This window comes from Moschus berezovskii, chromosome 9 (assembly GCF_049115385.1).
Source record: "Moschus berezovskii isolate FMDL1 chromosome 9, NW_MosBer_1.0, whole genome shotgun sequence".
NCBI classification, from domain to species: Eukaryota; Metazoa; Chordata; class Mammalia; order Artiodactyla; family Moschidae; genus Moschus; species Moschus berezovskii.
In genome coordinates this window covers 59,877,781-59,891,817 of record NC_142468.1, presented here as the reverse complement: position 1 = coordinate 59,891,817, position 14,037 = coordinate 59,877,781, and the positions used below count along the sequence as shown (strand labels likewise).

Genomic DNA, 14,037 nt, shown 5'->3' with positions numbered 1-14,037 from the left:
GACTTTTTTATTTTTTTTTAATTTTTTACCCTTCCAAGGGCCATGTGCCTATTGTGTTGAAACTGCAACAAATAGAAAGCATATGGGAATTTTGCAAACCCCTTTTAGCTCTTCATCTCAACTCCTGCTGACTTAGAAAATAGGACTAATTAGAACCCAGCCTAGCCCTAAAAAGACAGGCTGTAGATGGATGTACTTTTGTAGCAGTGATGTGTGGTTAGGCCCTGATGTCTGGTTCCATTCTGCCTCACTGTGAGTATGGCTACACACACCTCTTTGCTTCAGCTTGAGTCCTTAGAAGTAACATGAATAGGCTGGAGCCCAGAAATGTACACACGATCATCTCCAAGTACTGTTGCCATTTTGCATCCTGGAGTGCATATCTTCTCTTTCTGCTGATGTTCCTCTCTTCTCTGGGGAAGCCTGTGGTGATTATACTTCAGGCTGGATTCAGACATCAAGAGTACAGGTATTTTTACTTAACCAAGAGACGAGACAAATCCATTAGCAGACCCTTGAGAACCCAAATAGTCTGGTTTACGTTCTGAAATAGTATCAATTCAACATTCCCCAAGTGCACTCTTCTTTTTTAACATTGTTCTGATGTGTTATTTCTCATCAGTATTAAAAATACAACGCTCTTTCTTTGTTTTAAATTTCTGACCTCAAGCACAAAAATAGTGTGTTTGTATCAGTTGTATACCTGTAGCCCAGTTGTAAGTTTGTACCTTTATGTAATGGTTAGTTTAGCATTTGATAAGAGGGACTTTCCAGGATTGTGTCTTTGTCTGCATTAAAGATCTGCACCAACTTGTTAAATAACAGTTTTATCAGTCAGAGGCTATGTGGATATAAATCATCAAACCAGAGTGATTACTATGTTTTCTTAATAGATCGTGAAGTCTCATTCAGTTCAGTTCAGTTCAGTCGCTCAGTCGTGTCCGACTGTTTGTGACCCCATGAATCGCAGCACGCCAGGCCTCCCTGTCCATCACCAACTCCCGGAGTTCACTCAAACTCATGTCCATCGAGTCGGTGATGCCATCCAGCCATCTCATTCTCTGTCGTCCCCGTCTCCTCCCACCCCCAGTCCCGCCCAGCATCAGACTCTTTTCCAGTGAGTCAACTCGTCTCATGAGGTGGCCAAAGTATTGGAGTTTCAGCTTTAGCATCAGTCCTTCCAATGAACACCGAGGATTGATCTCCTTTAGAATGAACTGGTTGGATCTCCTTGCAGTCCAAGGGACTCTCAAGAGTCTTCTCCAACACCACAGTTCAAAAGCATCAATTCTTCGGCGATCAGCTTTCTTCACAGTCCAACTCTCACATCCATACATGACCACGGGAAAAACCATAGCCTTGACTAGACGGTTCAGCCTAAATGGAGAAAAGCAATCTTAATCCGTGAAAATCTCAGTTCTGGAATTTTTTAAAAGAAATTCTCAGAAAAATTGTTTTAAATTGTCTTCAACAGTTAGAGCTAAGCTAACAGTGGATCAAACTGAACAGATGAACAAATCAAATGAAAGGCAGTTAGCGTAAGTGTACTTACGAAATCATTTCTGTAGCAGAGTTTCTGAAATTATCTGTGGGGAAGAACCAGATTTTTAAAAACTTCTAATCCACCATGCACTGATATTTTTCAAAGTTCAAAGTCTCATTAGTGGATGTCCTGGCAATATCAGATCGCTCTGAAAGTTTCTAAATGTTTATTCTCAATTCCTAAACTTATTCCGTTGTGGACAAATAACAGTTTTCAGACAAGAAGTGGTCTTATCATCTACATTGAGTAGCATTCTTCTGCAGTGTTTGAAACTTTAAAACTCTTCGAGTAGTAGAATACCTGCCTCAGATCCATTGTACTGGGTTTATTCATTTTGCAGTCTTCTTACATAGAGTTCATATCAGAATTATCAGCATTTTCCAGTCACTCACTTCTGAATGTGAAATTGTACTTGTTCGTGGCCTGATGGCTGCCCTGGGCTAAGCATCCATTCCTCCTGCCTTGGTTGACTGTAGTGATGAGCTGTGTTCCTCACCACACAGAGAAGAAGCAGTACCGGGAGTCTTACATCAGCGACAACCTGGACCTCGACATGGACCAGCTGGAGAAGCGGTCGCGGGCCAGCGGGAGCAGCGCTGGCAGCATGAAGCACAAGCGCCTGTCACGTCACTCAACCGCCAGCCACAGCAGCTCCCACACCTCGGGCATCGAGGCCGACACCAAGGCCCGGGATGCAGGCCCCGAGGACGCCTACCCTGGCAGTGCCATCCACCGCAAACTGAAAACCTGCAGCTCCATGACCAGCCACGGCAGCTCCCACACCTCCGGGGTGGAGAGTGGCGGCAAGGACCGGCTGGAGGAGGATTCACAGGATGATGGTAACCTGCCCCCCAGGCCCTCCAAGCTAACGGTGCTGACCCATTGTCAGGGCCCCTTCTGCTTTTTCTCTCCCAGTGCTTTCCCCAGTATTGGTCCCATAGGATTATATGGGACGTATGATATCGTAATAGAGAAGAGGGCAACACAGCATTGGCTGCTTCACCCTGGGTTAAGGAGATAAGATGAGATCTATAGCCTGTATCAGCATTTGGGTGCATCTTTTTTATTGTTTTTCTGTTTCAAATAATTGCTGTAGCATTCAGGTTTGGGAAAAAGATATACTAACTTCATTGAGGAAAACTGAAAAACATATGTATGCTTACTATAGAATTCATGTGGATCTCAAATCTCGTTGTTAAATGCTCCAAGAGATGGCAGATGTGGGAGACGGAGAGCTTCATGCACTATTCATTCTGTCTTTGTCAACAGTCTGCTTTGGCATGAGCCAAACGACCCATCAGCCTCAGCAGGCCCTTTGTCATCACAGCATGCTAGTACAGTTTTTCTTAAAGAGAAAGAGTAATTGATAGTCAGATCATGGCGTTAGCAGACACGTAGATAAAACAACAGTCCTGAGAAAAAGAGAAGCAGGATCTAGTCGGGAATTGTCACTGGAATTTCCTATTGTGGAGTCTCATTAGCAAATTTATTTTTACATGTAAATAATTGCATAACCTCCCTCAAGGTGTGGCTATGAATGGTGAGCATTTCCTTTCTGTCACTAAATGTCTTTCCCTTCTTCAGAAATAGAGATGTTGGTTGATGACCCAAGAGACCTGGAGCAGATGAATGAAGAGTCCTTGGAAGTCAGCCCAGACATGTGCATCTACATCACAGAGGACATGCTCCTGTCACGGAAGCTGAACGGACACTCTGGTGAGCTCCCGCAGAAAGGACCTCTCCTTACCCAGGGAGTGGTCCTGGACTGGGAAGCAGGCGACCAGGAAAATAGAGGGGGTGGGTTGGGGGCTCCACGTCAGTGTCACAGACTGTGGGGTAGAGTGCCTTCTGTGGAGGAAAAGGAAAAGGAAGCTGGGTAAGCACTCAGTGTTGGATTAGCATCCCCTGCCTCGTGCTTTGGACAAAGCTGTGTAATTGGGTTTTATCTCTCTCTCTTTGCTCTTTTAAATGATAATCAGAGTTACGTGATTTATCTGTTAAGAGGCTTGGAGACCCTTCAAACTGGCCTCCTCCTTTCCATAGACAAGAAAACCCATGTATTAGAGGGGCCAAATGCTGTGTGGCTAAAAACAGCAGTCAAGTCTTCAGGTTTACTTTGTTTTGTTTCCCCCCATACTATATTATATGGACTTCCCAAGTGGCACAGTTGGTAAAGAATCTGCCTGCCAATGAAGGAGACGTAAGAGTTGTGGGTCCGATCCATGGGTCAGGAAGATCCCCTGGAAGAGGAAATAGCAACCCACTCCATTACTCTTACCTGGGAAATCTCATGGACAGAGGAGCCTGGCGGGCTTCAGTCTAAGGGGGTCACAAAAGAGTTGGACACAACTGATACACACACACATATACACACACACACACACACTATATCATATAGGGTGTAGGAATCTGGAGAAAAAGTGTTGGCAGAAAAAAAATCTCTTAAATTCTGTATTTGATGACATCTTTAAATGTATTCACTGTAAACCTTTTATAGAGTTATATAATAATACATATATTTCTCTCAAAGTTGGCATCTTAAAAACAAGTTTTATTTTTAAAAAAAAACTCAGACTTGTAATTGCTTTTGTCACATGTCATGAATTAGTCTCTGTTCTTTAAAGAAAATGCCTTAGGAGCCCGCACTGTCGAAATGACTTCAGTGCTAAGTGTCGCCACTGAAAGCACTGCTTGAGTGAGAGATCCACCTTCGACTGGAGTGACCTGGCATTGCCCTGTCATGACCCACAACCTCTGATTGTGAGCCTTTGCCATGCATCAGGGGCAGGGAATTAGTGATGCAAAAGTTAGCAGACACAGTCTTTGTCATTCTGGCAGTTCTCTAAAGAGTAAGAGGAACCTTTGATGGCAGAATTCCACTTGCTAACCTAGCAGAACCATGGCCTTCAGAAGCTTAGCCAGAAACAGCCCTGCCCATGATTTCTGAGAATCACTCTGAGCAACAAAGACCCAAGAGGCTGATTGCTCTAGTCATGCTCAGAGTTCTTGTACCAAACTTTACCCCTTTTTGTCCATTTACTTTATTATGTTGAATTTTTTCCTTACAAATATGTTTTAATATATATACACACATTATAGCTGTATAGAGAGCATGTCATCACTCACTGTGTATTTGTATTTGTGTAAAGAAAATTGTCTAAAGTGGGCCTCTGGGAAGGGGAAATGAGGCAAGCAGACTTTTACTTTCTATTTTTTAATTTCTGTTTGATTTTTATAAATTAATTTTGTAATTTTAAATAGAAATTAAATTTGTTTAAAATTTAAACAAAAAGTTGGCTTTTGAAAAGATTTATATATAAAAAATGTGAATTGAAATGCCAAATATAATAGCAAAAAGAAAAAAGAAACTAATGTTTAACAGTGAGTAAAGTTATGTTCTGTTCATGAAAGTGGAATATTAGATCAGATCAGTTGCTCAGTCGTGTCCAACTCTCCGCGACCCCATGAATCACAGCACGCCAGGCCTCCCTGTCCATCACCAACTCCCGGAGTACACTCAAACTCATGTCCACAGAGTCGGTGATGCCATCCAGCCATCTCATTCTCCGTCGTCCCCTTCTCCTCCCGCCCCCAACCTTTCCCAGCATCAGAGTCTTTTCCAGTGAGTCAACTCGTCGCATGAGGTGGCCAAAGTATTGCAGTTTCAGCTTTAGCATCAGTCCCTCCAATGAACATCTAGGATTGATCTCCTTTAGAATGGACTGGTTGGATCTCCTTGCAGTATAAGGGACTCTCAAGAGTCTTCTCCAACACCACAGTTCAAAAGCATCGATTCTTCGGCAATCAGCCTTCTTCACAGTCCAACTCTCACATCCATACATGACCACGGGAAAAACCATAGCCTTGACTAGACGGACCTTGGTTGGCAAAGTAATGTCTCTGCTTTTTAATATACTATCAAGGTTGGTCATAACTTTCCTTCCAAGGAGCAAGCGTCTTTTAATTTCATGGCTGCAATCAGCATCTGCAGTGATTTTGGAGCCCAAAAAAATAAAGTCTGACACTGTTTCCACTGTTTTTCCATCTATTTCCCATGAAGTGATGGAATATTATATAGCCATTCATTAAAGAGATTTTCTTTCAGAGGATACTTAATAATGTAAGAAATATGGGTAAGAAAAACAGTATAAATTGTTTAAGTAGCATGATCTCAAAGTATAAAAATGTTTATACATATATGATAAAAATATTAGTAGCCTTTCACTGGATGATGGGGTTATGGATGTTTTTATTTTCTTCCTTGCATCATCCTAGTTTGCCAAAATCTCTATAATCTGAGCCTTTAAACATTGTTTTAAAAACACAGAGCTAAGATTGAGTGGTGATGTAGTGTACTGCTCTATCCTTCATTCTTGTGGAAGTTGGCAGGAGCTGGTTCAATGTTCTGATCATCAGGCTTGATGCTGAGTTTTCTAGTGCTGGTTCTGGGTTTCAGACCAGATGATTTACAGGCAACTAGTCGTCTGCCTCCAATGCAGGAGACCCGGATTCGATCCCTGGGTCAGGAAGATCTCCTGGAGAAGGAAACGGTAACCCACTCCAGTATTCTTGCCTGGAGAATCCCATGGACGGAGAAGCCTGGTAGGCTACACTCCACGGGGTCGCAAAGAGTCGGACACAACTGAGCAACATCACCTATCTACCTACCTAGGGCACATTTGGGCTCCCCTCATGGCTCAGACAGTAAAGAATCCGCCTGTTTATCCAGGAGACCTGTGTTCAGTCCCTGGGTTGGGAAGATCCCCTGGAGAAGGAAATGGCTACCTATTCCAATATTCTTGCCTGAAGAATTCTATGGACAGAGGAACCTAGCAGGCTATACTGCATGGGGTTGCAAAGAGTCAGACACGACTGACACACACACACGGGCACATTTACAAGGAAATCCAAAAGGAACCATACCAAGTGCCAACCAGTGCCCTCGTCCACATCTTCTTCCTGTGAAGATTCACTCAAAAGTTTAATGCTGGGACTTCCCTGGTGGTCCAGTGGTTAAGAACCCACCGATTGACATGAGTTATATCCCTGGTCTGGGAACTAAGAGCCCACATGCCGCAGGGCAGCTAAGCCTGTGCACCCTAGAGCCTGTTCTGTGCAACAAGAGAAACTATTGCAACGAGAAGCCCACACACCACAACTTGACAATAGCCCCCTCTCGACACAATTAGAGACGATAGCCCCCTCTCGACACAATTAGAGACGATAGCCCCCTCTCGACACAATTAGAGAAACCCTGCACAAAATAGCAAAGACCCGGCACAGCCAAAAAGAAGTAAATAAATAATTTTTTTTTAAGTTTAATGCTTTTTAAAAGATTATGAGCTTTCTAGAGAAAGATCTTCTGCTCAGGCAGTTGGTACCAACCCTAAAATCATAAGTGTCACCTGAAAATAAGCTATCTACATATAAGCCAAGGAATGTACGTATATCATTTTTTTTTTTTCAAAAACAATTTTAGGAATCTTTACTTAAAAACAACCTTATCTTAAAATGGAATAACTTTGGTTTTATGAGCAGCAAGCAAAGTACAGAAGCAAAAATGCATTACAGGAGCATTAAGTTCTACATTAGGTCACAGCGTCTAATCTGAAATCACACCCATAATAATCATTTTTCAGGATATTTGGGAAATAGTTATTTCCCAGGTGTATATCATTTTTTAATTGAACTAAATATCAAACACTTAATACATGCCAGACACTGAATTATCATGAGACCCTTTTAAAGAGATAGAATACAAAAAGTCATTTCTATGGATTACTAGCAGTGGCTTAATAAAAATCATATTACTTACTCAAGGTTCTTTTTTTTATCGGGTGAAAATGTACTTAAGCCATTTAGTCTTAAGGCTCTGGGACTTGACCTTCACTTACTCCATCTGTTTGCAAGAAACATGAGTGGTCTTTACTTACATCACCAGTTCTTGTTGACAGTTTTACCTCCTTAAACATTTTTTCTGGATGGTTTATTCCTATACCACAGTCCCTTAGGAAAGTTTTAGCCCTGGGTTTCTGTTTCCAAAATACTGTCAGGCCCCCTGAGCCCTCAGTGACAAGGGGCTCTGGTGATCTAAGAGGTCCAGAGCTGACTTCTCACTGTAGCCTCCCATTTTTGGTGTCAGGCCAGTAAAACCTGATGCAGGAGGCCTGTGCCATGGCCCTGTCTTCCCAGACATAGGCCCTGGACCTTGCCCTTTGTGGGCGTTTGCTCTTCAGTTGGAAGGGTGCTGTGCTCAACCCCATTTGTAAGACACACAGGTCCTTACTTGCCTGGACCCAGTTCCCACCCGTTTACCCACTGCTCATTTAAGTAGAACCAAACCTAGGGGCTGTGTCACTGTTCAGAGAGTTATATTCAAAGTCAGTGTTGTATGGTGAGTAGGGGAGCTTTAGCGATTTAGTAAAGAAACCACTTTCACCTTCAGCCTTTGTTTTTGTTTCTAACCGCATCCTAAACAGCTTAATTAGAAGTTTGTTTTAGAGAATGCAGTTTTTAACCTGCATGCTATGCTCTAACCCCTCATGGAACTCACCACTCCCTGCAACACAAGGAGTGGTTGTGATCCATGCCTGTCGTCAGCCACCAAAGGGCCACAGGGAGATTCATCAGCACTGACTAATATTTACACTTTAGTTCTTGGTAGTAGGGTCGCTCAGCGGTAAGGAATCTGCCTACATTGCAGAAGACGCAGAAGACCCGGTTCAATCCCTGGGTCAGGAAGATCCCCTGGAGAAGGGCATGGCAACCCACTCCAGTATTCTTGCCTGAAGAACCCCCATGGACAGGGGAGCCTGGCAGGCTGCGGTCCATAGGGTCAGAGAGTCAGACATGACTGAAGTGACTGAGCACAAGCACACAGTAGTAAATGTCAGGTGTGTGGCAAGAAGGATAAATAATTTGAGGTCTTCACTGGTTTTTCCTCTGTGTTTTACTTTAGGATTGATTGTGAAAGAAATCGGTTCTTCCACCTCCAGCTCCTCAGAAACGGTAGTCAAACTGCGTGGCCAGAGCACCGATTCTCTTCCACAGGTACGGGAGGAGTTGAAAAACTTAAATCAGGAGCTGAAGTTATAGACAGCTTTAAATAGGGGCTTACATTTATAATTATGTAAATGAGCAGAAATTTAAAACCTTCAGGAAATGATTCCTAGTAGATACATACTTTCTAGTTTTAGTCTGAATTTATTTCCATTTATTTGCTAGTTCCATTTCTCTTTGAGTGGGATTTTTATTTGGATGAACTGTGTACTTTGTTTCATACTTCCTATGGGTGAGAAGCTTCTGGTCTTTAGGTTTTAGGTTTAGGTGTGTGTGTGTGTTGATCTCAACAACTGGGAGAGTAATTTTCTTGTCAGGTATGTTGTGACAGAAGTGTTTCCACACTCTTAATTATTCCATTCAGTTTGAATTTTCAAATTGTGCTAAGCTAGAGTATTTGATAACCCATAATCACTGGTTAGACGATTAAGCTATCAGAAGATACAGACAAACTAAAATACTCTGAAACTCACTGCTGCAGGATTTGGATGGAATCTACTACCGATACTCACCTCTGACTTCTGAGCACTCTCTTTCTCTCTCCTTATGTGCCGTCTGTCTTGGGTGCTCTGTGGGTCTCTTGTTTTCTTCACTCTATTTTCTTCCTTCTTTTTTCTTTCTCTTATCTTCTGGCAGTCTTTGCCTTCTACATTTTTCTCTCTTTCTTCCCTTATTCACTTTTGTCTTTTTTTTTTCCCTTCCATTTCAGTAGCCATAATATGAAAGTGACATTTTATGAAATGTTCTTCTAGCACTTCCAGTGAGTGGTATTTACAGCTGTACATGTAGCACGATGATTAGGAGTACAAGCTCCAGGGTCAAACTGCCTCAGTTTGCTCCTGACCCCTGTCACTCAGTGTTTGCTCTTACTGTACATGAACATTTGTGGGGCACAGCTAAGCATCAGACTCGACACCCATGAGATGGGGAGATGGGTGCCTGCTTTGACGCTTTGTGGCGATGACCTGATGAATTCTGTGTGAAAGTTTTAGTGGATCCTCAGAAGACACCATCAGTATGAGGATCATCACCTTTAGGGAGCTCTCAGATATGGCAATTCCAAGTAAAATGTTGTTGGGCTCAGACTCTGTTCTCTTCTGCTGGTAGCAAAAGTTGTATCTTATTCTCACAAGGCTGGCCTCAGTAGAAAAAGTAGGTTAGAGTTGTAAAGGCGTATTTCCATAAGTAACCCATTAAGGATTTTCTATGCATATAATTACTGGAGCCATTTTTTAACCTGCTTATATTTTCAGCCAGTACCACCTCTTGGAATAATGAGTTTGGAAAGTCTGTAACCTGCTGTGTGCAGCATTTGGCAGAGTGCAGCCTCTTGCACTATTTAGGAGCCACCTCTTCATCCTGGGGCTGCCTCCCAACCTTTTGTACACCAAGAACACTTCATGTTATTCTTCTACCCAAGAATTCTAGCTTTTTAAAAAAATAGTGTTTTTAATCGTGTTTCTTGCATAATAATTGGTTTGTTTTCCCATCTCGTATTAAAAGAATAACAGACCTCAGCACAAGAGTGTTGCTATGCTGAAATGCCATATCCTCATGGAAAAGCAAAGAAACAGTACCTTTACCTCTACAACCTGATTTTAGGAGAACTGCTTGGTTTCTGAGATGCTGGAGACAGTTGGATTCAGGTTGCATTGACTTCTCTGAGCCTTAGGTTATTCTTCTAGGGAGTGGGTGGGGAAGATCATTGAGTTCCTAGGGCCTAGCACATAATAATGGCTCAGGAAATGTTAGCTATTATTATTGGTGGTAGCAGCATTTTTTCCTCACAGGGCTTCAGGGTCCAGAAACCACAGATTGGAAGCCACCCTCTAACAGCTAAGGATTCCCTAACATTTTCTGATTTGACAGCTTTTCTCTGTGCAGGGTACAGAGTGCTGAACTTTCACATTAGTCTATACTCTTAAAGTCGTTTCAACCTTCCCTTGTCTTGTAGACTATATGTCGAAAACCAAAGACCTCCACCGATCGACATAGCTTGAGCCTTGATGACATCAGACTGTACCAGAAGGACTTCTTGCGCATTGCAGGACTGTGTCAGGACACTGCTCAGAGTTACACCTTCGGGTGTGGCCACGAACTGGATGAGGAAGGCCTCTACTGCAGCAGCTGCTTGGCTCAGCAGTGTGTCAACATCCAAGATGCTTTTCCAGTCAAAAGAACCAGCAAATACTTCTCTCTGGATCTCACCCACGATGAAGTTCCAGAGTTTGTTGTTTAAAGGACCTCTGCGTGCAGCTGTCAAAACAGCCTGCTGCTTGCTAGAGGCTGTGAAAGCCATGGGTTCTTTCTTTACCTATTACTTGTGCCATATTTTCTTCATCCCAGACATATGTCTTTCTTTATAATAGTTGTGATGGAAATAAAAGCCGTGGGACAGTTGCACTTTAAGTATTACACAGGAGGAAGAGGACTACAGAGAATGTACAGCAAGACAAGTGCCCGGAAGTTCACTGATCCTTTGAAAGGAAATGTGCTTTACTAGTTACCAAACCTTCAGGATATCAGACTGCAGTGTGTGTGTTCATTGTTTTGTTTTCCAGTTCAATTACGTGTAACATCACTTTTTTTTTATCATGTGAAAAATGTTGTTGTGTTTCTTTGTTTGCTTGTGTTTTTTTCTACCACTCCCTCATGAAATGCTGGTGGTTTGAGGGAGGAGAGAGAGAGAAGAGGCTCTCATCTTTTTAAGAAAGAGACAGTTGCCCATCCATTGCCACCCCGCTGGGGCTGTCCCAAAGTGAACAGGAATGAAGCGGTCAAATCAAGTGGTTCCAGCATGCCAAAGATGCGTCATCATAGAAGTGCAGCCCAAGGTCTACAAGATGTGAATCAAGTAATAACCAAAAGATGGTGCGGTGAGGCCTGTGACTGCTTCACGCTGGTCAGTGCCACGTCCTCCTCCTGCTCTTCCAGAAAGCTCTAGGATTAAGCCGAGTCCCTTGTCCAAGTAACAGATCAGTTGTGTTCATGCCATAATGAATTTTGTGGAGTTTCCAAAACCAGTTTCTGTTACAACTGTAGAAATGTCTTAGAATATGTTTATACTTGGTGGTTTGTTTTTTTTTTAATCAAGAATAAATTATGGTAATGTTGGTTTCTGCTTAACCAAAATACCCCAACTATACATATATGTTATACATATATAAATACATAAGATTGTGTGTTTATTTGTGTCTGAAGCTTACCACCTTTTCATCTATGAAAGACAGCTCCCATGTCTATCTTACGTACGTGGTCTTTCTTGTTTGGTGCAGAGGATGATGATGTTTGGTGTCACTGAATGAATGATGCCTGCAGACAATCAGTTGATAGATACACAGTTAAGAACGACTATTTTCTCATGTGTCTTTTGCCATCGTTCTTAACCCTGGTTGCATCATGGAATTATCTGGGGAGCTTTGAAAAAACTAACAGTGTCTGGGTACCACCTCAGATGAATTAAATCAGTGTCTTGTGGTGAGACCCAGGTGAAAATCGCCTTTTCTTTTGAAGTTTCCAGATGGAGCTAGTATGTAATAGGATTGAAAACCACCAATCCCGAGGATGTCTTTTTCATTAACTCTGACGTATACAGAAAGTGTTAGTGTTTGAGAAAAGGCCATTTTTAGGACAGTTACTGCCACTGCTGTTAGGATATATAATAAAATCAAGTCAGGAGAGTGAACTTACTCACCTTCAGATGTACGGTAACAGTGTTGCTCGCACTTCGGGAAAGTACTTTAGCACAATGTCTTTCTACGAGATGTTTTTAATGATTTCATATATTTACAACATTTGTTTACCATATTTTGATATACCATTTTTTCTATCTACCAAGTTTTATTAAAAAAAAACTATATTATTTTCTAAAGAAACAGTCATATTTTTATACAAAATTAAGTTTTCAGGTAACAAAGAAATAGTCTTAGGGTACAGCAGAACCTACAGTGTTCCCCATAGATGGGGGTCAGTATTATAACATGTGGAGAATGAGAACAAGCTCTACCTGTGTTGCCCCGCACTTTTCCCCGCTGTGGATATGAAAGGGCAGTGGGTGCACACAGGCCTGGTCAACTTGGTTTAACTTGACACTTTAAAAGGTAAAAAATTCTATAGAGTGCTATAGTCAGGAAATTAGTTTGCTTTTATCAAATGTTTGAAAGAACCAAAGTTTCAGATATCAGAATGTATTAAAGTATCTCAATCTTTGTATATAAAAGGATGAAAGTATGAAAGGATCATCTAATGACTGTTACTTGTAAGTCATTAAATAATCCACCATTTCTTATAGATGCTTAAGAAACAAATTCTGATGAAGTTTGACCCTAAAAAGCCCAGATCATAAATGTGGTGTATTTCCTTAGCTCTTAGTGTTTCTTATTTAAACATCAAAAAATATAAATTTAATTAAGTACATAATGCTTTATACTTTTATTTTCTTTCTACTTCAAACAGAATCAGGTCTTTAGGGTTTTGCCAGCATCGTAGTGGTTTTGCACACCCTCTTTCTAATTGGGTTTATGAATAGTCTTGTCTGTTTTCAAAAATGAGACATGCTAAGGACATATTTTTGCTTTTTGATCCACTGTGGCAGAATTATATATATGTATTTGAAAATCCATTTTGAATATCTACATTTTTGTATTTGGAAATTGTTTTAAAAAATAAAGGAAAAGTATAAACCTGATATTTATTCTGCATTTGTTAATATCCATTGCTAGTCAATATACCAGTTTGGTATATATTGCCTCTACACGTCTGCATTTGTATTTGCAACAATGAACTTTATATCTGCATAAACTGTAAATAATCCTTTCTGTGAAAGGATCATCATGTTAAGATGATACCAAAAGTGTGTTTAAAAAAACTGCATTATTTTGTAATTATTCTTATAAGGATTTCATGGTAAGATTAGCAGTCAATAAAGTTACTTTTTATTTGTCTTTGAAGTGCCTTCTTAAAAATTATTATTAGAGTTCTCCATGATGTAAGAGTGACTGTTCTCTTTATGTTCTTCTTTCCTATAATAGAACACGTTTAAGGACAACCTGATAGAATTCTGAGCAAAGTAGCCCTTGTGTTGATGCTCATAGCTGATGCCAAGCCCCTCTGTGTGCCAGAGCCTGCTCCATGTGTGTCAGAAGCTCATGTGTTAACTATTGGATCCTCGTATTCCCTTGAGGCAGGTACTGTTTTCTTCTCAAGTTAGATATGAAGGAAACAAGGCTCCGAGAGGCTCGAGGGTGTGGCAGTCAGCCACTATTCAGTCCCAAAGTGTGGGGCATAAAGGTCTCTACTTCTTTATTTTCATTTTTTTAAAATAACTACATTAACTTTTGCCCATTCAGCAGTTATTATTGAAGTGTTCTAGTTTCAGAAAAATGAGTGGTTGCATTTAAAAGCATGCATTCACAGATTGAATGTGAGGGTAGCAT

At 41.3% G+C, this 14,037-nt stretch overlaps 1 protein-coding gene across 5 annotated transcripts in view; it reads left to right on the top strand.

Moving 5' to 3' along the window:
- The window catches only part of FRMD6 (FERM domain containing 6), a 279,964-nt gene extending 266,413 nt beyond the window's left edge, over window positions 1-13,551 (top strand). For all 5 annotated transcript variants that reach the window (XM_055437443.2, XM_055437446.2, XM_055437442.2 and 2 more), the window contains 4 exons: window positions 2,047-2,382; window positions 3,128-3,259; window positions 8,502-8,593; window positions 10,557-13,551. In XM_055437443.2, the coding sequence (XP_055293418.1) occupies window positions 2,047-2,382; window positions 3,128-3,259; window positions 8,502-8,593; window positions 10,557-10,841 (845 nt within the window). In that variant the 3' untranslated portion in view covers window positions 10,842-13,551. The remainder of the gene's footprint in view (window positions 1-2,046; window positions 2,383-3,127; window positions 3,260-8,501; window positions 8,594-10,556) is intronic.
- The last annotated feature ends 486 nt before the right edge of the window (window positions 13,552-14,037 follow it).